Below are 27,055 nucleotides of genomic sequence, written 5' to 3' on the forward strand. Positions count from 1 at the left end.
TTCGGACTCCCTTTTTGGACAGTTCACCTGGACCACGCCCCTCGGAGCACCTTTGTCACGCCCCCCCCGTTCGTCTACCAGCCCTGTTCCTCGTCCCCTCCCTGTGTCTGTTCACTCCCTTCCAGATTTTGTTGTCTGCATAGGGTCCTGAAAGACTCTTCATAACATAGCCCTCGACACCTTGTGCCCAAGCACCCATTCTTTCTCTCCTTAATAATTGTTCACTATGTTGTTTCCCCCTTATTATAGTCGGTCACTATAATGTTTCTCCCTTAATTCCCCTTGTGTTGATCTGTTGTCCTGTTTACAAGATAAAGACTCCTCTCATGCAATTTAACTGCTTCCTACTAACTCCTGGCAATGTTTTAGAGAGGCTGCTGGGAAATGAATGCTAATACATACTCCCTTGACCCATTTTTATTTTAATGTTGTTTTTAACTTTTTCTCACAAAAAAACCAAACACACTATTCTCTAAAACAGATGACAAATTGTGAGAACCACATAGTCTATCTTGGGTATTAAAAGGAAATCTATGAAAAATAGGTATCTAAATTTGCCTCAAGTCTCTGCTGGGTGCATTGGCTGTGAAAAGGAGTTCCTTATAAGTGGTCAGGGATTGTCAAATTTCTTTTGTTATCCCACCACCACTGACCTCTAAGGCCACCTCCAGTTCCAGGTTTGTCTTAGCAAGAGACTTCTGACTGAGTAAAAGTGAGTAACTGCAGAAAATACACTAAACAACCTCACAGCCTCACTGGGGGCTCTTCAGCCTGCACAGCTCTCTAGATGTATTGAAGACACTTACCAGGTAGCCTTCATGTAGTCTGTTTGTCCTCATGTTTACTGATAGATAAACAAACATTAACATTTTTCCAAAAAATCCAGAAGTGATATTTTTAGCTGCCAAAATGTATTTTGTTACATGATTTATATTCTAGATCAAGTGGTACTAAATCAATAGAGCTTTTTTTTACAATTTACAACAAATACAATGTTCTTATTATGTAATATCCTTCTAAAAGGATAAACATTATAACTTTTCATATGCAATATACATATTAATTTGAAAATAAATGATCAATTAAAAAATACGTTTTAAAATAAATTTTAAGTTTATTATTTTAAAGTTAGCAGAAGCACATTAAGCACATTTCCCAAAATACCCACTGTAAATTATTGAGTTAAAGACTTTGGTGCATAAAATATATATGAAGAAAGTGGAATATTGTTGTGTACTTTGCTTTGTTTTTTATATTTAGCGACCACTACCATCTAACCTAGGTCCATTAGGTATATATGACGTCATACTTCTGATTTTATTTTCCGCTACCAAACTTTTCTTTTACTTGTAAAATTCCATATTAATATTCCATATTAACTTGGTTGAAGCATACACAGAGAGAAACAGATTAAATGAAGCAATGGTTTCACTAATATCTAATGCATCACAAGTGCTACCTACAGTATCAATTATCTTTGGGCAGTAAATTACATAACGCAATGCGACACATTATTTTTAAGGTAATTGGAAGAAATACTGTGTGTTCTGAGTGCCCGGTTCTGTATGTGTTACAGAGTGTTAAAAAGCTGTATCATAATCCACATTGGTATAGCTAGCATGACCCCCATCATACAACAATGTGTGCATAAAACGCATTGTGGGTGGGCCTTGTCAGGGCTGAAAAGTGGATTAAATTTAGGAACACTGAAAGACTGTAAGAAAGGAAAAATTGTTACACATAAACTGGATGAAATATGAAATGAAGCAAAAACTTCAGACCTGGAAATGGACAGACTATTAAAGTGTCTCCAAAGCTAGTGACTGTGGTGACAGTGAGGCACAGTGTACAGTGCCTTTAATGGTTAAACACTACAATCAATACTGTAAGTGAAACTTAAACTAAGTTTTTTTTTAGCTGTCATCTCCTGATTGGTCCTCTGTGTTTCCTATAAATACATGTCCTATGCATCCAAAGATTAAATCATTTGGATTTTTCTGGAACACCAAACTAGGTCACTTCTTTGAAACTGGTAAGAAAAAGAAGGATTAAATACTAATAATTAATATTGATTTCTTCTCTCTGCATTAATGCTGTACTTAAATTGTTTTGCATTGCAACAGCAGAATAACAGAGATGCCTTTGTAAAGCAGATCTACAAGTACAGTAGGTTATTATAATAATTATTATTATTATTTGTTGTTCTTGTTGTTGTTGTTGATAATCATATAAAAAGCACACAAGGAGAGGAAAGAGCAGAATTAATGCGATTACAACTAGGGTTTGGAATGCAGTAAGAATGTAAATGGGCAGACACAGAACTAATTAAATATCTTATTTTGGGGGGATATAATTCCAAAGCTTTGGGGTATAGCAAATGAAGGCCCTGGCACCCATAGTGTGTAGGTGGGCTTGTAGGACAGGAAGGAGACAAGAATTACACTAAAAATTGGGAGGTGAACAAGTGGAAACATGTAAATGCTGAGTTGCATTATTGTTTCAATGATTTAATTGCTCAATTATTATTTCAACTGAAATGATAATAATATTAGCACCAATATCAATACCAATTATCATAATATTTGCACCAAAATGACCATGCAATTGCTAAATTACATGGAACACTGTTAGTCAGAAATTACTGTAATGGTTCTATACAAAAGTGTTACTCTCACTCTCTTATTAATCTATACATATAATAAAACTTTTAATTTTCTGTATACTTTTGATTAATACAGATGAATGCAGATATTCAGAAAGATTTCATGAGGATTATAGTTTTATTTAATTAGGCACTGGTGTTTATCCCAAATTCTTAACATGGTATTCATGTCTCTTCTAAATCGATCAAAACAACCATGTAACTGTGTATGTAAATTTGAATTCTAAACACACATACAGCACAGATTGATCATCATAAATGTCACAATATCAATGCTGATTGAATGTAACACACATAATTGTATTTCAATACAGAGATGGGTGGTTCCAAATCAAAACCAACACCATACCAAGGTAAGATTAATCTTTCATTCATAATCTACAAAAAATATTAGAACAAGAAGTTCCCTCAACAGCCAAAATATTGTTTCTTCTTTCTACTTTTCACCATGGAGTTAATCATTATTTGTTCCCTGTTTAATAAGCACTACACTTATCCTATGTAGTGAAAGATAGGGTTCTAACTTAAATGGAATTAATAAAAAAAAAACACTTCCAATTCTTGGGATATGTTGCTCTTTTATCAGAGATCACATTAAAGGTTGTTTGGCTTGTTTGAGTGAGTGTGAGTGTCTTGGAATGCATTTTATCTGTCAAACAACTGTCTGCACATCATACTCACCCCCTTACCCAGCCAACAGTGACTACAGAGAGGAACGGGGAATGGCATTAAACACTACCATGAGTTTCATGGTGCCCTAAGAACATTTCCTGAAACACAAGCCGAGCTCCTGGAATTCCGTCTCACCTTGATCCACCCAAGCCCTAATATACCCTAATATAGGAATATTTCTGAGACATGGAGGATATTTTGATACTCTTTGGCCTGCAATTGATGATGGTGCTTTTCCTGAGTCAACAGGACCTTAGGAATACAGCAGGTTATCTCCTTCCTCCTTAAAATCCAAGCTGACCTTGTGTAAAACCAGCTCTATTTGATCTCTTAGGTTGAATTCAAAACTGGGAAATGGAAGATATCCCTCTTGAAATTATCCACAGCTACATTGTTTCCCCAGGCCTACCACTCACAACTGTAATATTTTCATTTCTCTGGGACTCTTACTTCATGTTACAGAAAAGGTATTTGTTTTTTCATGGCCCTTAACAGCTGTCACAAATATTTAACAGACAGTTATCATACTGATACAAACAGTATGATAATCACACAAATGACAATACATGCAGTTTTACTATTCTTCCTCTATAATAGCAAAAAGATATTTTAATATAATTATATATTAAATATATACAGTATATTAACTATATGGTATAATAATACCATAAAAAGTGAAGTTTTATGTGGATATAATATAGAACATGAAAAAAAAACAATTACTGTTATTATTTTCAGTATAAAAAAGATATAAGATAATAAATGTCAAATGCAGTTTAACAAAATATTCTACGATAAAATTGACTTTTAACACAATATTAAAAATGAACGGTGTCTCCTCTACTGTCAGAGGTTAATTTCCAAAAAACATACATAACAAACAACAAACAAAACAAAATAGATTTGTGAAATGATCTGCTGTAATAAAAATGGCTGATCGTTCACTCACAGATAAGAGACGAGTTGACGTACTGGTAATATGCGAGAACACTTTCCATTGAGCAATTGAATCATTTAACCATAATCAAAGCCCATAAAAATAAACTTAGAGGCATCAGATGGAATCAAATATATTAACATCACTGACAATGTACACAGCTGTCTTGTTTGCACTGGGGTGAGGATAAATATACTTAATGTTCTGAGTTCTTTCTTGCATTGTCAGACTGTGAATAAATTAAAGCATTTTATTAAACAGGCATTTGTGATTTTAATCAAGGTGGGGGTAATGGGAACTCTCTATTATTCTCTCTATTATATTATAAACACCCAAAAATAAATTGAACGAAAGGCTTCGAAGAAAGAGGCGCTCTTTCCTTCTGGTTTAACAGTCTGTGCAGAAACAAAACAATCAGGTTAAACAAGAGAGTGTGGCATTACTTTTTGTCAATGAAAAAATAAAGTATTTTCATGTTGAATTAGTTGTCCTTCTTTTGGTTGGATAAACATGAATAGCATGAAGCAACATGGGCTCATTGTTATGATTTCTCTGTTATTATCAAAACCCTCAAATCGTTAGATTTTGGTTATTTTGGAAACATTTTGACATGTTACTTGTAATTGCACTGCTGTTGATATTGTAGCAATAGACAAAATGAAATGCTTGGAGTTTGTAATGTAGGGATTTCTATATTTATGTCTTAATTTAGTGGTTACGTTAGTGACAAAGGCTAAACATTCAGCTTCAGTACGCCATATGGCTGACCTTACATACATGTTTGGCCGACATTACATCTTTAAATAAACAAAAAACAAGTCATTTATTCCTTTATCATGTCCTCTCTTTGCTAGTTAATGTTACTTCACTTTGTCGGGCGTGATTTTTTTAGGCAAAAAACAGGCTGTTTACAGCCTGTTTCATGTTCTTCCTGAGATTGTTGAGCGCAGTGTCAAAATGTTTCCATATGAAAGGATTCATATGAAAGGCGGTGACGTCACCATGCTGGCAAGCCGGCTCTCACAACCTGTAATGTCGGCCATATGCGTTAGAATATATTTAGATCTTTAAATTAATATTGTTATTAATTTCTTTAGCATCACAACATTGTCCAATAATACCTTTCTTGTGTCTAACTTTTAGTTAAGCAGGATTTGAGCTACAGACCATAAAAAAAACAGGATTAACTTTTTTCTATCTCTTTCTCACCCGCTGCGATTCTGGTGTTAATAAAACGTGTTTACAAAGAAAGTGAAATACAGTAATACTACCAGCTATATAAATACATATACAGTATTTAGATCCTTAAATTAATATTGTTATAATTTCTTTAGATACTAGATTCCATATGTGATATTAGATCTTGTTTCAATTAAAGTTATATCACTGGGCAGAGGCCAGCCTCAGGACAGCACTGCTAGAGCACCACAACTTCATAACACATGTTTTTCCATACTGTAGTTTGAGTCTTTGTGTAAGCTGTAAGTTCTTTTTACTGTATTTCTTAATAAACATTTGAAACAATTTAATTTTGTAAACTTAACACGCATTCCTTACAGAAATAAAATAATGTTTTCTACAGGTGTTAAGCAGATTAGCAGGTTACTGACAAAATAGTGCACCGTCCACCACTGTGGATGTACGGAACTCAATGTGAGTTCTGTCTTGCATTGTCAGATTGTGAATAATAAAAGCATTTTATTAAACATGCGTATGCGATTTTAATCAAGATGGGGATAATGGGGACTCTCTATTATATTATAAACACCCTTAGACTGGACAAAAGATTTTTTTATTTTTTAAAAAAGAAATAAAAAATGAGATATAATGATGTGTTCCTGCTTAACTTAGACATTGTATGATTTTAAAAGCTATAAAAACAGGTTTCGATAGTTAATAACCACTTTTTACGTGCGAAAAACGGGTGATTTTTCTTCCTTGTGATCAGCTTAGAATCTTTGTGTTTCCCTCCGTATCACATTGGGCCTAACAACACCTTTTAACTGTGACTAAATCCACGATATAGCACGGCCTCTCGTACCTTATTGCTTAAATAATTAAATTCTGAAAAGTAGTCACGTAGTTATCACTTAACTTTGAGCGTTTTGTGATATTAAGAAATACCAACGAATTCAATATAGTGTCGATAATATTTATTATCAGTAATAACGACAGCAGTAGCAGCTTCAAATTATTCGTTGTTATTAATAAATGATTTAGCTTTGAACAGTTGTGATATTTTGAAATATAAAAAATGTCAATATATAGTAGTGTCCATAACATTTGCCATTTTAGTTTTTCAAAGAAATGTGTATTTGTTAAAAGAAAACTCATAGCAACAGCTGGGTTAGATCCTCCAACCCCAGGCATAGAGGGGACATGCTTAAGCCATCATGCCACAGACGTAATCAGGTGGGAAGGAGTGAAACTGAAGCATACATATCCAAAGAAAGTGTATTATTGTGATAATTTGAGCTACAGTACATGAATATAATTATATTGCTAATTAATTTATTTAGATACGTGATTCCATATTATATTCCCTATGAATCAAATTCTAAAAGTATGCTTTTGTTTACTATGATAACGAGTGTTTTCGCAGAAAAGGTTTAAACATTATAGCTTTTCACAAACTTTATAAACTTAATATAGTCCGAAGGAGCATGTAAAAAGTTTCCAAAATAACCACATGTAAGACTTTGATGCTTAAACTGTTTAGGAAGAAAATGGAATACTAGTGTGTATTTTTTCTTTAAATTACCAATACCAGGCATGTACAGTTTACATAATATGTTTATGTTCCTAAATTAATATTGTTTGTGACCATCAGACGCGTTATGCTCCTCTTCTTTTTATGCTCAGCTACAGTACTAAAATTTCCCTTTAGTTGTAAAATTCCATATAAATATTCAATTCTAAGCAAATTAAATATGCACAGTTAAGAGATGAAATTATTTAATCTTTTCACTAATGACCAATGCACCACGAGTGCCCCTGTCGGTCATTTTGGCCAGCCAATCACATACCGCAGTACAACGCAGTGACTTGTGGGTAATTACGTGTGGTACAGGTTTGTACCGTGCATTTTGAATGGTTGCATTGGTACATTTCTTAATTTAATAATAACCACATTTTTTTGTTATTATTTTTGTTATTATATTTTATAAATATGCTGCCTGCCAGTCAGTTAAGAACAGAACCAGTTAAGGACAGTACCACTGATAGACAAAAAAGTTTGCCAGCAATTTAAATAATTTTGTGTTGCTACAGTATCAAAAGCAGCATTAAGAAGCGAAAGGATATCTACTCTATAATGTAGCTCCTGAGTCTGAGGCAATAAATAAATCATTCAAAACCCTGAAAAGAGCAGTCTCAGTGCTATGATTTAAGTGGAAACCAGACTGAAATGGCTCAAACAAGTCATTGGCTATCATATAAGACTGTATTTGATGTGCAGCCACACGTCTAAGGTTTTTTCTATCTAACTCCTGAGATAGAAATGGTAAATCATTTTGTCAGAATCCAAGCCTGGTGTTTTTCTATAGGAGTAATTGACACAGTCTTTAAGGCATTAAGGTATTTATACACTGTGATTTACCTAAAACGTGATACACTGGAATAATCTACTGTATGTTGTACATAGCACTGATTTATAAGAAAACAATGACATCCTCTTTTTCTAAATGGTTTATGACTTTACTTCAAATTTAAAGGATACATTGCCCACTATCAGTGCACACTGTAAACAACAAAAAGGCTAGGAACCTCATTTTGTAATGAGCAGCTCTTGTTTTAATTGATATTATACATGTCATGAAATGGAGAAGTATTTGAATGTATTTTTAAAGCAGTTCATGCCTCTCCTTAGTGCTGCCATTAGTCTACCACTTGTTTTTGTGTGTATGTGTGCCTCCTGTAGTTTTGTATACTAACAATGGCTGACAGTGTAACAGTATATTATCTTTTTTTAACAGATCCACTAAAAGAGGCCACCAGGAAACATTCCTTACTAGCAAAAAACAACATGGATAAGGTTTCTGAGTATTTACTGAATTAATGCATATTAGACAATCTTAAAAACATCATTACTAAAGAAAGAAGAGACTAAACAATGTTTTGTGCATGATGCATGGTATGTAGCATTAGTCCAAGTCATAAACAAGGGGCGAATGTGTAGCCAAAACTGTGTGGGTATAAATATAAAAAATGCAAATTATAATTTGTGAAATAGCACACTGAAAAAATATTTAAATTGGGAAAAACCTGGAAAAACTCAGTCAAAATTAAGTGCTGTAAATTTGTTTAATATAACCAGCCAAAACACATTCAATAAAACACTTAAATGTATAGATTTAAAAATATTAATGGCAATTAAATATAATGTATATGCTTTGAAATTGTTCTTCTAAATTACATTTTCATTTAATCATTTACTTCAGTATTATCAGCAGTGAACTGACTTATAAACGTTATGTGATTTCAGCTTCTATTGTAGCGTTGAAATAACAAGTTATCTTTGTTCTCTGGCACAACAAAGTAATTTTCTGGTGTCAAGCTTCAGAAAAACATTTTAAAAAAAGTTGATTCCCGGGCACAACATCTATGACTATTTGTTTCACATATTAAATATTGTAAGTGCCAAGCTTCTGTATTTTACAGACTTGGGAAAATGAGAGCAAGGGCAAGCCTGATTGATGACCTGTTGCTGCTTTGTTTGTGCTGCTGAATTCTGGATCACCTTTCATTTCTTGAGGGAATTTAAGTACAGCCACATAAAAACAGTAACATACTGAATCACAAAAGTACTATAGACAATATAGACGGCATTGGAAATGGAATAATAATTGTGGAAGTGCTTTTTGAAAAACGGAATTTTGAAGTGGCAAGAAGATGTAGTTCTGTGATTCCAGAAATGTATCCCAAATGTATCCCAATGGGGCAGTAACAGTAGTACAAAAAACAGAGGGATATAGTGCTTACAGGTCTTTTACGATTTCTTGTTTTCAATTATCTTACAGACAAGCATGAGGGAAGCAAAAGACTATACTGGAAAGTAAGTGCTCTTTAATCTGTGTACTAAGATACAGTATAAGAAACACGTTTCTGTGTATAATTACAAAAAACAATTACACCTCTTTTCAATCATATGTTCTGAATTATTTTCTGCTTTCTTTCCTCTTTTTTTCTCATGAGGATGTGATGAGTATAAATGTACTGATTAACTGATTCTAAGCTGTTAGATTAGTGAGGTGTTTTCTCCTTGGTTGATATGCATTTCCATGTGCATTTCCAAATCCCTTATCCCTTAATATCCCTTAAATCTATAGTTTATAGTTAGATTAGAAAAATTATAGAAAGATTATCCCCACAGGCTTGGGCATTGGCTAGGATTCAAAACCAGACACAAGGCTATCCCAATGAATAACTAATGCCTCACATTGAAGAGGTTACAGTATGCAATCACAAGTTATTTTCAGAGTAATTCAAAACTACTGACATCTTTTTTAAAACATTTAAATTTAAATACATTATATTTTTAGAGCCAATATATATAATATACAGATAAAAACATTCAAAACATGCATTAGAACCCATTGACATGTTAGAGTAGCTTCCCTTTTCTTTGCTGTACCACAGTGTAGCTCGTTTATGCGATACACTGACCAAAGACACTTGTGGAGCATTTGTGTTGGTGAACAACAAGAGATCCTAAAGTCCTGAGCAGTTCACACCTCAACAGTTGACCCCCTCCTCTTCTTGCGCGTCTAGCAGTATCCTTTAACCTACCAGCTGATGTCCAATAAGGCAGAAAATAAGGTGCTATATCCCAGGATATTACGAAAAGATAAATACTGACTTTAACAATGTGCCTGTTACTTGAAAACAAGAAAAATAAATATTTTTAAATGAGTAACATTAATATTAGCAATATTTTTAAAGTGGTAACAACTGTATTAGTCCCTATTCACCTTCTTGAAATTAATAAGAATACACAAAGAAATTAACAAACACGTTAACACTCAAGTTACAGTGAGATCCAGTCAGCAAAGCAAATTAGAAATTCTCCCAGATTCTTTCTAATATGTCTCCTTTTGCATTTTTAGGAACAGAAAGCGCCAAGGTTGCACATTCTTCATGTTCATTTTATCTCCTTCCACAGGACATATGTACGGGTTTCACAGACTCTCTGTGAGGGGGAGACTAAGGCTGTTAAGCAGAGAAAAATCCAAATCCAGAAGGCCCTGAGTAATCTGGAAACTCCTTGTAAATTGGTATGGTTTTTATTATTTTTTATTTGTGTTGCAGAAATACATATTCAGTGTATTTTGCAAAATGCAAGTACAGTTAGTTACTGTAAGCATCATACAAAAAACTGCATTGTTACATCCGAGTGTGTGGTCTATGTGTGTTTTTGTTATGTTCCACACTGCTGACCCTTGATTATTCTCCCTCCTCCATTGACCCACCATTACACCACTGTTCCGTATGACATAATCATCAATCAGCTTCTCAGCCAATCAGAGTGCATCTTATTCAGCATATAACATGGAGGTTTTCTGAAGGAAGAGGCCTTTGCTTTGCTTTGCTTTGCTTTGCTTTGCTTTGCTTTGCTTTGCTTTGCTTTGCTTTGCTTTGCTTTGCTTTGCTTTGCTTTGCTTTGCTTTGCTTTGCTTTGCTTTGCTTTGCTTTGCTTTGCTTTGGCTTTGGCTTTGCTTTGGCTTTGTTGTTTTGTTTCTGTTAGTTTCTGTTAGTTTCTTTGTACTTTTGTTTGTTTGTGTGTTTATCCTTGTTTTGCCATTACCTTGCCCTAATGTATTATATGTTCAACTTTTGTGTTCTTTTGTACCCTGTTCCTGTTGAGTACTCTTGTTTTCCCTTATTTGTATTCCTAGTTCATTTGTGTTTTTGTGTGAACTTTTGTGTATAAGGTTAGTTTAGGTTGTTGGGTACATTCTACACACTTAGTTGATTTTGTATTGGTAACACTAGTTTAGTACGGGTGAGTGCCATTTGTCTTAGATGGTTGTTGGGTAGTCAGTGGAAGTTAGCAAGGGTGTAGGAGACGCCGAAGACCGTGTGTTTCGGGTTTTCTTTTGTAGTCAGGTTAGCTTTCCCTCATTTTCTTAGCCAGCTCCATTTTGTTTGTTATTTTCTTTTCTTTGGCACCACTCTAGTTCCTTACCCCTGTGTGTTATCGTGTCTTGTCAGTCACTTATTCAACTTAAAATCATCACTTCTGCATCCACCTGTGTTATCACGCTTCCTAGTCCCTCACCAGAACCCACCTGCATCCAAACATTATCCTAAATGTTACACCCCTTTAACCCTTTTTAGGAAAATAAAGACATTTTATTTTGTAGCAGGTGCATTGTCATGTTAGTGAAAAGATATGACATAAGAAAATTCATTACGCTAGTTAGCATTTGTCGTAGGGGTTTATTGTTACTGTGAATGCCACAGGCATGTTACTCCTTTCCAGATTACATGGATGCAGTTAATAGATGAGAGGGTGGTGAATGGACAGGCTTTGGGGAAAATGGAGAGTACATAAAGTCTAATAAAAGAGGCAGAGCAGAAAGGGAAAAAGTGTATGGGAAGACAAATGAAAAACTAAGATTTTGCAGGCTTCTGCATTGTCTGAGATAACAGTAGGCAAGGATCAGGGCTCTGAATTGTGTGCAAAACAGGCACCTTACAGGTCTTAATAGGGAAGGGACTTGTGAAATGAAGCAAAATAAGTAAATGGAAGAAGAAATAATTCAGTTTGAACCATGAAATTGTAAGTTGAGTTGGAGTGATTAAATAGCGCTGGTGGAGAGGGTGACAGCCAAGATGCAGTTACAATATTTCATGCTGTTTTAATGATCCTAAGTGGTGATATTACAAATATCATAACAGGTTGCACTTTTGTTGCTGGTAAGTAGATTCTTGCACTGTTGTTATTTACGTTAGATGCTTTCATGAGAGAAACATAATAGGAGAATGTTAAATTTAAATAATTCTGAATCTTCTTCTCTTTAAGGGACACACTTGAGTGGAGTAGGGTACACGATACACAGTTGTGATATCTCAGTAACTTTGCAATTCATTTACACTATTTAATAGCCTAATAATTATCTGTCAGACTCACACACTGTTTTTTATCATGCTCTTTCTCTTGCTTCTCTCTTCCTCAATCAGCACTGTGTCCCCTCTATCGCCGTGCTGGGCTCAGGGGGGGGTCTGCGCGCCATGGTGGCTCTCATGGGGACTTTAACTGAGCTGGGGGCTCAGAACCTGCTGGACACCATCATGTACCTGTGTGGAGTGTCAGGATCTACCTGGTGAGTCTGAGAGACTGGGCTCTGGGGTCCAGGTTTGTGCCAGGTGGATCTGTGGAATCAATATGAATTCTGAAGGTTCGCATAAAGCAGCAGAACTTCTAATTCTGCTCTAATTCTGTAAGATATAAGGATTGAGCTCCGACGTTTCTCCTGGTCTCTACTCTTGTTATGTATGAATGCAGGTGTTTGACATCTTTGTACCACAACCAGACCTGGTCCTCTGAATTAGAGAAGGCAGAGAAAGAGATGGTGCAAAGACTCACAACTGGCTCGTTTGACTGTCTAAAAGCATTGGCAAGAATTATGGAGGCAGAAAAGGATGAGAACTTTTCCATCACAGATATATTTGCATCTACAGTTGTGCATGACATGGTGAAGCAGGTCAGCAGTCCTTCCTGCCTGGGTTTCTAGCATCTTTGTCATCATGTATTTGTGTATTTCTGAAAGTCTTTCTCTCTCTTCATTGATGCTTCTGAGTAAAGCGTACAGTTTAATGTGGTAAATTGTAATTACTAAAGGTTTTATTTCCCTACAATATATCTTTGCTCAAAAATGAAATTCACTTTTTTATTTTTACTTAATTTTCATTAGTGCACACCATTGGTGTGTACAATAAAATAGGAAAGGATATAGAAACAAATTAAAGGAAATTCTGGGATATTTTATTATGATTTGATGCTTTAGCAGATGTTTCATGCTTAAGGTGATGTGACCTTACTATTCAGGACAAGTAACTCTAAAGGGAGAACACAAGTGCTGAATCTAGATTTTTTTTTAATTACTAGAGCTGAAAACTAACCTTTAGATAATCTCTAATTGTATACAGCTATGTGAGCCCCACTGAAGATCTCAGAGACCCTCCAAACCTGGTGGGAGTACCTGGGGAGTACCATTGCTGGGTCTTCACTACAATATATTTTTTCCAGGTGGATGAAGAACATTTTTCTAAGGAAACCGATGATGAAATGAACAACCCTTACCCCATCTTGGCAGTTGTGGACAAGAAGCAGAGACAGAAGGATGAATACGATAGAGGTAAGATACATGATGATGGATGAACATAAATCTTATTTAAAATCCTGCAGAAAGGCCATATACAGTATTACATATTTTATAGTAAATGTTAAATGTTCACAGACCGCATCGCTAGCACCTAATCTGATCTGAAAAATTATGACCAACCAGCTGCTACTGATAAAGGTAAGGAAATGATCATTAGAGCTAAACTATAAGGCTATTAACAGTCCAAAATAATTTATATTTTAAGAAACTGCCAATATGTATTAAAAAAAAAGAAGGACTTGTTTAACTTCTTTGATAATTGAACCCATGGACCTTACTTTCTGTGTTAACTATTATTTGCTCTATGAAATAATATATGAAGTCAACAGCCCTGGCAGGTTATACCAACAAATCATAAGAGTTTTATGAAGTCTGAACTTTTCTGAAGAAAAATATATTTTTTTTATTCTAGTGTTATTTACCCATGTTTTCCCTTCAACCAAATAGTGTTCCTCAATTAGTTTGCGATTAAAACTATTTTCTGTTCTCTTAAACTTAAACTAAAAACCAATAAATCCTTCTGTCTCCTGGTAAAACTCAATAATTCCTTCCTGGTTTCTCTCACGCTACACAATATAAAAGATAACAGTGTGCCTTCTCCTCCTTAAATACCTGAGGTGGATGATTTCCTCCATTGTGTCCAAACTCCTTAATTTATTTTTCTTTTCCATTCAACCAAGGGCTGTTTAGGACTTAGAGATTCATATCCTTCAAACTAGCCATGCATACTACCATATACCTTAATTTTATAAAGGGTATAAACAATTTTATGGACCTCCAACCAGGATGTCACAGTTCTCATTTTCAGTACATTTTTCATATACTCAACAACTACAACAAAAGTTGGACAAGGTATTACATTAAAACAACAAGAATATTAATTGTATCTATTAACTAACAATAATAATACCATTTAATATTAGAAAAATAGACACACAAGAGTGGCCTCAGTGCCTTCAAAATGGATTTAGAGATTAGCATGGATTTAGGGATGAAAGAGTTTTTCTAGTTCTGGTACCCTTTCTCACTTCACTCTTATTCTGCTCTTCCTCCTTTTCTCCATGTCTCTTCCTCTCACAGGGGTCTGGTGTGAGATTACCCGCCATGAAGTCGGGTATTCTGGGTATGGAGCCTTTGTGGAAACACCATTCTTTGGGAGCCGTTTTGCAGGAGGGAATGTGGAGGAGCACAGAGATGAGATGGACATCCTGTACTTGCAAGGTCTTTCTTCATCTTTGTTGTTACACTATAGATGAAGAAAAAACTTAACTTGGATGCCAAAGCCTTTGATACACAAAAAAGATTTTTAGGCCAATGGAGGAACTTTACCATATATTACTATTGGACTTCAGTTTATTGTGTTGGGCTTTTACATAATGTTTGGTAATGGTGATAAGACATTCCATGTGTTAGATTTACATTATAATAATGTTTCTTTATTAGCCCTATACAATTTCTTGCATTAGGAATTCTTCTTTTCACATACCCCAGCTTTTCTCCAAGGAGACACAGACAGGGAGAGAAGCTTGGGGTCAGAGCACAGGGTCAGCCATTGTATGGCGCCCCTGGAGCAGTTGGGGTGAAGGGCCTTGCTCAGGGGCTCAACGGAGTAGGATTCCTCTGCCAGCCACGGGATTTGAACCCACAACCTTCCAGTCACAGGCACAGATCCTTAGCCACAGAGCCACCGCTCTGCCCAAATTAGGAAATTAGGGAAATTAATAATTTTATAGGGATGGCTGTTCCCAGGTGCTCCTAAATTATCTTGAATGGAAGAGATGCCCATGGTGACTCCACTAACCGCTGATCACATAATCTATGTAAACTTTTGGTTCACAGAGAAGGGTTTCTCAACTCCCATTGCAGAAAAACAACAGAAACAAAACTCATCCTGAAACTAGGTTCACACCTCCCCCTTTCTCTCAATGACTGACTTGTTTTCAAGTAATCTTCTCTATTCTCATGCAGGTTTTGACTTCACACCTTTCTTCACCCCTCTCCACTTTGCACTTTCTGAGCAGCCTCTCTGCCTCTTTGCCCCTCCCTCCTCCTCTCCTCTCCCAGCTTTTGTTCTTCTGTGCAATTTAATCTTTGCTGTCTGCCGTGTCTTTCTCACACCTGAAGAAGACTTCACAGCCGGAACATTGTGTTTTCTCTCTTCTCTTTTCAGCATGGAATAAACCTTTTAGTTGCTCCTTTGCAATTTAAGTTAAAACAACTATCCTTTTTCTGTCTTAGAAACGGCCTTGTTCATAATACCAGCCTTTTATTAACTGCCGGTAAAAAGAAAATGGCTTTGACTGAGTGAGGATTTCTACTTTTACTTATTGGGTTAAAACAGGGACCATCAGTACGGTCTGTTTGGCATGTAGGCTTCTATATATCAGGAACCATATATGTGCAGATTTTCCAGCTCCGCTACAAGAAGTGATCTGTTACACAAGGGTAGTGAATTAAATAGTCTGATTGTTTCCATGCTGTGATTAAGTGACCTCAAACCATTTTCATTGCTCTCTCTCTGTTTTTTACTATTTCCTCAGGACTGTGTGGCAGTTGCTTCGCTGACTTCCAGTACAATATAGGTATAATTTTAATATCTTGTAAGTAATGAATGTGCTGTATGCTCTCACAATCTGCATCTACAGCTGCACCCATTCAGAATGTGCAAGGTATGACAAAAGTACAGTGCAACAGCTTTTTAGTTTTCCAAATAATCTAATATAGGACTGCAGCACTCTGTAGAATCCTTAATATACTGTGGGTCTGCATGTGTTCTTCACAGTTCATCGTATTTTAATAATAAAAATCAAATGTGTATTAACCCATTAGTGCTTTCCTGAGCTATTCATACTGTACAATAATACTAATTCGTAACATAATTTTTCTATTTGATGTAATGTTATTGTGAATATGTAGTAATGTATTATTTATTATTAATACTGTGTATAATGAGATAATTTTATTTTAGATTTTTTCTTAACTATATTATATATTGGTTTTAAAAACTTTGTATCAAAAGCAAATAAGTATAGAAAACAGGAGCAGTTGGACAATGGCTTTAACTATGCTTAATTAAAAGTATTTTAAGACAGAGGCAGTGAGTGAGCCAGACAGTAGGTAAGAGAGAGAAAGAGAAAGAGAAAGGGCAGTGGCTGGGAGTTGAACCCAGGTCAGAGGCATAGCAGGTGAGAACTCCACCACTTAACCAAAACATCACCTTGCTTTACAAACTAAATTAAAAATGACAAGTGTTTCATTTTCCATTACATTGCAAATAAGCCTTATATATAGTATATAAATATAGATTGTATAACCAACACACAATTAAAATGTACTGGAACAAGTAATAGGTTTATTCCATGCTGAAAAAAAGAAGAAAGAGAACACAACGTTTTGGCCGAAAAGTTGTTCTCTTTCTTCTTTTTTTCAGCATGGAATCAACCTATTACTTGTTCCTTTGCAGCCTACGCATGCTGACGCAGCTACCCACCTGAACTATTAAAATGTACTGTTATGTACTGTACTTAGAAAACCTTAAACTGTACTTAGAAAACCTTAAACTGTTTAAGCATTTGTCTGATTTTTATGTTGCAGAATGGATTTGCAATCAGTTGTTAAAAGGGAACACCGAAGAGACTAAACAAAAGAAAGATATGAAGGCCATTCAGGGTGAGTTTTTGAACCTGGGAAGTATAGAACAATTTGAAGAATTACAGCCAAACTAAAAGGTCATCCTCACCTAAATTAACACAAGATACATTTATTAAACATAAATTGTGCACAAAACATATACCAGTCTGCCTGAATACAGGCAGCAGACCTTACTGTGAGGGTTATCAAAATACAAGGTATATAATCCCGAAGAGATGCAAACACAAAGAGATACACAACAGAGAATATATTTCAATATCTCGTTCGGCTATACCATATCTAATCAGTGTCATTACCCACTGTTAGACTAGACTCGGAAGTAAATACATTACTTATGAATTAAATTGATAACAACTTGTGTTGAGGTAACAATTAAATTCTCAAGACACAACATAGAACATGGGGTTTACTTATCCACTGTGTATGGATTTGGATTTCCTGGCACGAACACCAAAACCAGCTGACAGGCTCTGTTGCAAACTCTGTCCCAGCAGTCATCCAATAGGCGTCGTCTCGGCGTCCTCTGGCTACCAGCCACGGACGGAGGAATCTAACTGCGGCGCACAGTGCAGTCGTTGCTCCCAGGGGTCTACCAGTAGTCTGGCTGACTGGTAGAAAGTCTCTATGCACAAAGTGTGACCGCGGGTCCTCGCAGGTCATTCTATTGCACGGGAAGAAAACTGGTTCGTTCCCGGTCCAGCGCTGCTTCTGAATAAGCTATTCAGGTTGTCGATGAGGGTCCAACTGTAATCAAGCGGAGCATTCACGTTGGTCGTTGCAGAATTCTGAGTACGTCCGGGATCCTCGGCCTCGCGCTTAGAACAAAGTCCAAGTCCCAGAGCAGACAACACCGGTTGTCACGTGATTGTCTCTGAGGGTGCGCGAAAATGGCCAAGGAGAGCCCCGACCTGAGCTTGTGCTACCTTTTTGACCAAGACACAGATGTGTGATGATTGGTTGAGAGTTTGGCGGGCATTGGAGACCCACGTGGTGTTACCACGCCCTGCCAGTCCCTGATTGGTTGACCAAAGTGAGAGATGAGTCACTTACTCCTGACACTTAGGAATGCAGTCCAGATTTCCTCTGGAACTCCCTAGACAGATAGGCGCCAGGGATGACCATTGATCATTAGCTAAGTGCATCCCCGTTTGGGAGTTGTTCCTTATCAAAAGAAAACTTAAATCGGCCTGCATGAATAACTTCTCTGTGGCTGCACCACAGAGATGAAGAGAGAGATGGGGCCTCATTTAGGAAAGCACAGCAACGCTTAATTCTGTCTTATTAACAAGCATTGCCACTACAATGTAATGAGATAAACTTTTAATTGCAGATGAACATCATTATTTATTGGATGTGAAGGTACTTATTAAAAATTCTGAGAGAGTCAGATTTCACTGTGGATTAAATAAATAGGTTGTTTCTGCAGACCATTGGATTTGAGGTGCTGTATTGAAGATTAGAATGAGAGTCAGTAGGATTTTTTTGGATAGTGTTGTTCATGAGGAGCTTGAGAATGTGATGGAAATGTCTAAGTATAATATACTCTTAGCTATTTGCCTTGCAAAAATATTGAGACCTTTGCACAGATTTCATGGTTTGTTGATTTTAAGCTTGCACCCACAAAACTTTGAAGTAGCAATTAATATCGTAATATTCACAAATTAAAAGCAATAAATGAAAAGAAATAAGTAAATAGTTAATTTTAAAGAAAATAGAAAAGTTTCAGTTTACAGAAAAATTCCACCAGAGCCTCACAACATTGTCCAAAAATACTATTCTTGTGTCTAATTTTTAGTTAAGCAAGATTTGAGCCCAAAAAAAGATTCACTTTTTTTCTATGTCTTTTTCACACACTGCGATTCAGGCACAGAATGGTTAAAAAGAGGTCAGACAGACAGGGAGGAGGGGTGAAACGGTTACCTGTACTGGATAAAGTGGTTGGAAAATAGGTGGATTTACATCAATAAAAAGCTTTCCAATTTTAATGCGATATTGAAGATATTATTCATAATAAATTACCGGTCTGTAAACAGTCTGTAACCATCTGTGGACGGTCTGTAAACTGAAAATATATAGAGCAGCCATGTTGTTTATTGCCTCTTTTTTCACTTGGAAGAACATTCCAATGTTAATGCGACACTGAAGATATTATTAATAACCTTTTAAATCTGAAGCTGTTAACTCTACTTCACACCTGCATATCAAGATCATGGTTTCAAAATAAAAAAAAAACCATCAAACCATAGGTTGGATGACAACGTCCTGATTGTTTCGCAAGGATGTGAAATGTGACAATTTGTTGGAGTTACCATAAAGAGTAAAACGCCAATTTCCCACTGCATTCTGGGGAGTGTTGTTTGGACCAGAAACCTACATCTTGTCTCCATCTATCACTCTCTCACAATTCATCATGCATGAATGAGTCAAATTAAACTAAAACATGTTTACAAAGAAAGTGGAATTCAGTAGTACTACCAGCTATGTAAATACATATATTTAGATCCTTAAATTAAAATCGTTATTAATTTCTTTAGATACGTGTTTCCATATTATATTTCCTATTAATCAAATTCTAAAAGTATGCTTTTGTTTACTGCGATAATGACCGCAAGTATTCATGGAAAATGGTAATCACTTAACTCACTTAACTTTGAATGTTTTGTGATATTTAGAAATACCAAAAAATTCAATATAGTGTCGATAATATTTATTATCAGTAATAACGACAGTAGTAGCAGTTTGAAATTATTTGTTGTTATCAATAAATGACTTAGCTTCAAACATATTGTGATATTTAGAAATATAAAAAATGTCAATATAGTGTCCATAATATTTGCTATTTTAGTTTTTCAAAGAAACGTTTATTTGTTTCTTTGAAGCAGAATATATCCAAAGAAGGTGTACTACTTTCTTTAGTAGCACATGAATTTAATTACATCATTATTAATTTCTTTAGATTCGCGATTCCATATTATATTCCATGTTAATCAAATTTGAAAAGTATGCTTTTGTTTACTGCTATAACGAGTGTATTCACAGAAAAGGTTTAAACATAACTTTTTACAAAGTATATAAACTTAATACAGTCAGAAAGAGCACGTAAAAACGTTTCCAAAATAAACACATGAATGGAATATTAGTGTGTATTTTTTCTTTAAACTACTAATACCAGCCATATACAGTTTACATAATATGTTTATGTTCCTTAATAAATATCGTTTATGAGCATGTTAAAGGCATGGTGAGATTCTCAAAACTTACTTTATATGATTGGAAAAGAATATGTGATCAGATTGACGAAATGCTGTTGTGTTATTTTTTGTCCACTACTATTGCACCATACAGCATACCATACCATAGAGGCCATTAATCAAAATGTATAACTTGTCAAAATAATACTGTGTGCCTGAAATAATTTGTATTTGTAAAGCAAATTATTATGATGGCTTTACTATAAATTATTTTTTGATTTTTCTTTGCAGTTTTTGCTGACATTTGACTTTTCACCCATGAAAGTTCTCAGTGTGAGCATCCAAGTTTGGATTTTAAATGTTCACTTTCATAATGCATATATATCAATTTTAATTCAGTAAAATGAAAATGGGATTTCTAGGTACTAATATTACAAAAAAATATGGATAATAAAATTTTAAAAACTCATACAGAAAAGAAAACAAGAATTATTTACAGATTTTTTTCTCTTGGCTATTATGTACACTGTCAAACATTTATGTGAAGCAAAACAGGTAAATACTGTATACAGTATATAAATCCAACAGCAGTACAGTATGAACCAGTCTCAGTGAACTTGACTCTCCAAGGGTAATGTATTTCCTATGCAGTATGATCATTTATCTCCTCTTTGTCACTCTCAGATTTTAGTATTTCAGTTCCATTTAGAAATTATGGAATTTTGGTAAGTCATCATGGAATTATTTTTCCCTGAGAACAGAAACACATGGCATGCAATGAAACTAAGCAGCAATTAAACCAACATCGTAGCAATTATGTTTAGCAATTGTAGGAATTTTTTACCTCTTAATCCAATACAAGGTATCAGAGAAGCCAGAACCTATCCTGGCAAGCAACAGGCTCAAGTCAGGATATACCCTGGAAAGCTATATTGCATTGCAGGAAAAACATACTCACATAAGCACCTGTTTTTCCCAGAAGCCAGATGGCTTACCAGTACAGTATGTCTTTGGACTTTGGGAGGAAACTTGAACACCTGGCAGAAACCCTCACAAGCACAGGGAGAGCATACAAGCTCCATGCAGAGAGCACCCCAAGTCCAGGATTGAACTCAGGGCTCCGGTACTGAGAGGTTGCAATGTTAACCACCATTGCCACCCTTTTATATATAGCAATTATGTTCTATAAGATACTTTCTACAAATCACATTTAGAATACTGTGTTTCATAAAAAAATGCAATAAATTTACACAGTTTGAAATACTGCAATAACAAATCTTACTTATCAGCATCTTTAATCAAAGGATGTTCATATTCACATTACTGATGTCAATGTGAAAAGCTGGGAACCAAGCTTTTATCATTGAATTCAACTTATTGTATTTCCTTAAGGATTAAATCACGTGTACAGGTAAAAACCAGGTTCTAATGCTGTACTTCCTTTCTATCCCTTCAGATTCACTTGAAAAAATGGACCTAACACCTGATTTGTTCAAGAAAATCTTCGCTCTCATTTTAAGCTGGACATGGGGAACCAAGCACAACTTCCTGTATAAATACCCTGACACAGGTTAGAATATGAACAGCAGTGAAATACATGAAATGGTGATCAAATATTATATAGAAATATAGTATAATGTGTTAATAAAGCAGCATGCGCCGACCAGTTCTCAACATTGGCTTTTCTGATGTTCCTATAGTTATAGTTATAGTACAAGAGTGTTCAGTTGGAGATCAAAGAGACATGCTTATAATATTTTTAATACTGATGTGAATCATCCTGAAACAACATTGTATAAACAGTGTAATAGAATACATGAAAATGATATTGTTTCTTAAGAAAAGATAAAACACACCTGTTAGAAATTACATGATTATTATGAACACAAGTACCAAAGCAATGGCATCAATATTTTTGCCTTTTATTTCCTGTCCAGCAAAAACTCTCCCTGAATATCTGGTCAATAATGAGAAGATCTACTTGGAAGATGCTGCTATTGCCAATGATTGTGGCTACCCATTGGTTTTGAGGAATGACAGGAGAGTTAAGCTCATTCTGTCATTTGATTTTTCTAATGAAGACCCATTTTTGGTAAGACGCTGTATTGGAGATCACAATATTTAGCAGTTCAGTATACTGAAGTCTTATATAGTATATAGGCTCACATGCTTTGCATCAAATCATCTTCTCCCTTAGCCAAGAATGAGATAAACTTATACAGTATGTAACACAATATATTAAAAGTCACCAACCACTTCTCACCTCTTTCAGTGTTGTGCAGTCGTGTATTTCTTAAATGGTTTTATTTTTTTCATGTTCAGAAGTGCAAGAGAAATTATGGCCTAATACAGTGTGACTTAGCATACTTTGATGAAATTATTACTAAACTAAAACAGTACAGACCTTTTGCTATCCTAGCTGGATAGAGCTGTTTATCTTCTCTCTGTGCCTTTTCCTCTCTTCTCTTTCCTTAACTCTTGACACACCCCCATCCCCTTCGCAAACCTCTCTGCTGCACTCCTCTCTCTACTTCCATCCCAGACTGTCACTAAGGCAGCTAAATACTGCGAGAAGAACAACATTCCCTTCCCACCCATTCCACCAGTGACTAAGGAGGAGAAGGAGTGTCCCTTAAGCTGCTACGTTTACAGTGCTGATAAAACCCCCACAGTCATGCACTTCCCTCTGTTCAACAAGGACTCCTGTGAAAGTAAGTGAATCAGACCCTAATCAAACCACTTACCTTGTCATCAGGTTTTCACCTCAGACACCTGGATATTCTGTACATCAGTTGTCAGTAGAAACATCTAATAGGTAATTATGTAATCCAGTGCAAAGAGACCAACAGAAGTAATGTGAGCATGGGAAAAACTTATCTATCCAACCATCAATTTTTAATAACTTTACCCATCGTGGCTTAAAATGAGCTGGAGCCTAACCTTGCAGGCACAGGACTATACCTTTGAAAATGCTAGTCCAATGGTGGGCAGACACGCATTGTATTCAGGGGTAATTCAGAAGTGTCAGTTAACCTATATAAGAATTGGCTTCTGAAGGTATCCAGTATAGCTTGTTAAAATAATTTGTGGAAACACCAGCATGTAAAGCAACACAGTGGTCTATTTGTGATGAGACTATCTTTGATTCAGACACAGGCAAGCAAAAGCTTAAACAGATTTTTTCTTGAAAAGACATTGTATTTATTGTGATCATAATGATGTGAAGTTATTATCTTAGATTTATAACTCTGTAACATTATTCTATAACATGTTTTTGTTCCAGTTTGAGTCAGAGATGCCAGTGCCTGAATTTGTCTTTTTGATTATTGTAATACAAAGCTGCTAGTATGACTAAACAAATGATCAAGTAATAGGTTTATTCCATGCTGAAAAAAAGAAGAAAGAAAACACAACGTTTTGGCCGTGGAGCCTTCTTCAGGTGTGGGTGACACCTGAAGAAGGTTCCACGGCTGAAACGTTGTTTACTTTCTTTTTTTTTTCAGCATGGAATAAACCTATTACTTGTTCCTTTGCAGCCTATGCATGCTGACGCAGCTACCCACCTAAACAAATGATCTGTTATTAAAATGCAGAAGCATATCTCTCCTGCTTTAGCTTCCTCACAATAGATTTGTGTGGATTTTATAATAAAATTCAAAATACTGCTGCTCACCTTTTTAGCTCTTTCTTTGGCTCCTGACTACATGGGTTTACTGTTACTTGTCTTTGGACTCTGGTCTCTATTCCAAAATTAGGTCCTATCCTGAGAGATTATGCTTAGTGTTTTGTCCCTCCGAGACTACAAAATGATCCCAGCCTTTATATGAGGTTACAGATCAATCGAAACTTTTACATCTGGTCTTTAAACATACCTTTTTATACTAATTTTCTAATTCTTTTAACAACTTGTACTGTTTAGTCTTATTTTGATGTTTCTAATGTGTTTTGCTTTTAGTTTGACATATTTAAAGCACTTTAAATTGTCAAGACAAGAATGATTATTCCATCATAATTTTGTCTTCTTTCAGGCAAGGAAAAAATTGTTCAAATGAAGAACATCTACAAAACATTCAACCTGTCATACAATGAAAACGAGCTTGATGGTCTTCTGAATTTAGCTAAGAAGAATGTCAGTCTCAACAAAGATAAGATTATCACTGAGATAAAGAAGGCTGTGGGTGCAGAAAAAAAGAAGTGAAACCAATAAAACCTACACAATGAAAGAGTTGGCATTTTAGAGAACATTTTTAATCTGAGGGTTTTTTTGTTAAATCAGTAGTTTTATAGACATGGATGCAGTTAGATTGTTCATTGCTTATGATTAAGGCTTCTTATTTGCATATGTTTTAAAACAGCATTTGTGGAGTTGTATTGACAGATACAGATTAAATACACCTTTATATAGAATGTGAAATTAATGATAACCTGATGACCAACATATTAGGATAGATATAATATTTCCCTTGATGCTCCTGATTATATATTTCGAGATACGTGTTGATTTTATCTGAAACCTCTGATGCAGTTTGTTGATTTTGTTTTCAAACATAACATCATTTTATTAGCGCTATACAATTTCTTGCATTAGGAATTAGTCTTTTCTTTTCATTTTCAAACAGTATTCTGAATCTGATTATTTTTTAATTTGAAAAGATGCTTTTTGTTAGCCAATGCACCTCTCTGTTCATCATATCTAGTTTAAAAGATTAAAGAATCCTAAATCTATAGTATAGAATTATTAAAAGGTTTTGAAAAAGTGAAGCAACAAAAAGTAGACTTTAGAGGGAATTTGTAAATGGAGTTCATGGAATTTATGGGACAAAGACAACTCCCACCAATCATCTGTTCACTAGTGTATAAATACTTTATACTTTCCTGTATAATATACCCCCACTGTCAACATCATTGCAGCTTTCTTTCTGTTGTATCATCTTTCATGATAGTCGGGCTGTTATTCCTCAAGACAAGTGGTTTAAAGCAAAACATGTCCCTAAGGCTCTATTTCCTTTAACTCCTTATTGGGATATATGATGAATTAGAAACATTTTCTAGAACCCCAATTTAAGAAGATTCAGAAATGACTGGGTGTTAAAATGAGTATTTTATTTGTTGGATCATAATACATTCCTGTGTCTTCATAATATGATTGTTACATCATATCATAATACTGCCTATTCTTTAGAAAACTAGGAATATGTACCATATGATTCAGTACAATACTAAATTGGCAGTGAACTGTAAAAAAGAACATAAATTGGCTGACAATGCACACAGATTGGGTTTTAAAGAACCTGCTGCCTTATCTACAGTATTACAGCTCTTTTCATATTCAATCCAAGCAAAATACAACATCTTTGTTTTCACACAGTACTTTTAAAGGAGATCCATGGTTAATAGAGAGGAATACAAACATGATACAGTACATACACGAAGCCTGTCAGGGAATGTCAGAAAGTGTTAGAAAATTGTACTCTTCCTTGAATTTGCTACCAGATAAAGAACTCTCCACATCTGCTTACAAGTAAGAACACTCTGCAATTCTGTCTCTTTCACGTGTTTAACTGTTATGCAATCTTCATTTATTAAGGGTATTGTACGTAGAAAATTTATTTTTATATGCATTACAAAATTTAACTAGCTTTGTTTTGGAACACATTTGAACATAATTTACCTAAGAAAATGTTTTCTGTTTAAGATTTGGTGAAAAGGAGAAATATAGAGATTGCCATGATGCAATAATTTAATTTCAAATATTATTTTGCAGATTTGCTAATAAGCTTTATTATGTGTAAGCTTTGACTTTTGCTGAGCATGTAATAAAGGCCATCTCTCAAAGCTGACTATATCTCTTTATGTCTGTGTCAATGTAAGATGCTCATGTCAGGCTTGGTGATGCTCTAGACAAGAAAATAATTTCAAGGTTCTATGATGAGTCTATTGCAGCTGATTCCCTTTGGATTCGTCTAGAAATCAATAGAGAACACAAGAAAAGCTGTAAGATTAGTCTATAAAAATAACCCACATAGGTAAGAGTAGTCCCCTTGTGAGACCAAGCTAGTCTGATAGATGGCACAGAAAAGGGTCAGAGATAAAGATAAGTGCTTTCCCGTTGACTCAGGGTTAAACATAGGAAAGGTTTATCTACTGTACCACCAGTTCACTGACTCTCTGAGCACGTAATGGACTATTGGGACAGGTGGGGATATAAGGAGGAACTCTGTTAAGGTTAAGACAAAAAGGGAATAAAGACCAGTAGGTAATGGACCATGTGATTGAGACTGTTATGAATTACATCCTCAATCGATCGAACAATGTAGAGCAGTAGTGCTGAGTGTTACAAAAAATATAAACTATTAATATAAAAAAGGAATCAGATCTTTAAAGAGCTTCAGCTGCAGCCACTCAGAATGCCCAGGGTGTTGCTACAGTTCACCTTTTTATTTTTTTCAAATAATCTAATGCAGTCCTGCACTACTCTTTAAAACAGATGGCACAATGAATTCTTCATGTGTCTTGTGTCCAACATGAAGTTAATCTTATTTTAATAGTAAAATTT

At 35.2% G+C, this 27,055-nt stretch overlaps 1 protein-coding gene across 8 annotated transcripts; it reads left to right on the plus strand.

Moving 5' to 3' along the window:
- The first annotated feature begins 1,937 nt into the window (after window positions 1-1,937).
- Window positions 1,938-26,334, plus strand: LOC148646898 (cytosolic phospholipase A2 gamma-like). 8 transcript variants are annotated; one of them, XM_088608970.1, is made up of 17 exons: window positions 2,003-2,032; window positions 2,124-2,166; window positions 2,977-3,015; window positions 3,669-3,801; window positions 8,246-8,304; window positions 9,290-9,324; window positions 10,432-10,543; window positions 12,453-12,595; window positions 12,778-12,976; window positions 13,522-13,630; window positions 14,738-14,878; window positions 16,198-16,239; window positions 17,252-17,326; window positions 21,956-22,069; window positions 22,437-22,591; window positions 23,042-23,210; window positions 24,528-26,334. In XM_088608970.1, exons 5-17 carry the CDS (start codon window positions 8,296-8,298, stop codon window positions 24,695-24,697), a joined length of 1,473 nt encoding a protein of 490 aa, XP_088465096.1. In that variant the 5' UTR covers window positions 2,003-2,032; window positions 2,124-2,166; window positions 2,977-3,015; window positions 3,669-3,801; window positions 8,246-8,295; the 3' UTR covers window positions 24,698-26,334. The 8 variants fall into 8 exon arrangements, with proteins under 8 accessions (XP_088465093.1, XP_088465092.1, XP_088465098.1 ...); XM_088608973.1 differs by having other exon boundaries at window positions 2,004-2,032; window positions 8,246-8,403; XM_088608967.1 differs by lacking the exon at window positions 3,669-3,801 and having other exon boundaries at window positions 1,938-2,032.
- Window positions 26,335-27,055: the final 721 nt, after the last annotated feature.

This window comes from Lepisosteus platostomus, chromosome 16 (genome assembly GCF_059453375.1).
Source record: "Lepisosteus platostomus isolate fLepPlt1 chromosome 16, fLepPlt1.hap1, whole genome shotgun sequence".
In the NCBI taxonomy this organism is placed as follows: domain Eukaryota; kingdom Metazoa; phylum Chordata; class Actinopteri; order Semionotiformes; family Lepisosteidae; genus Lepisosteus; species Lepisosteus platostomus.

Coding starts and splice junctions, on each gene's coding strand:
- LOC148646898 (XM_088608966.1), top strand. CDS start 1,966: ATGCATCCAAAGATTAAATCATTTGGATTTTTCTGGAACACCAAACTA. Junction 10,544..12,452: donor TGGAAACTCCTTGTAAATTG/GTATGGTTTTTA, acceptor TTCCTCAATCAG/CACTGTGTCCCCTCTATCGC. Junction 12,596..12,777: donor GGAGTGTCAGGATCTACCTG/GTGAGTCTGAGA, acceptor GTATGAATGCAG/GTGTTTGACATCTTTGTACC.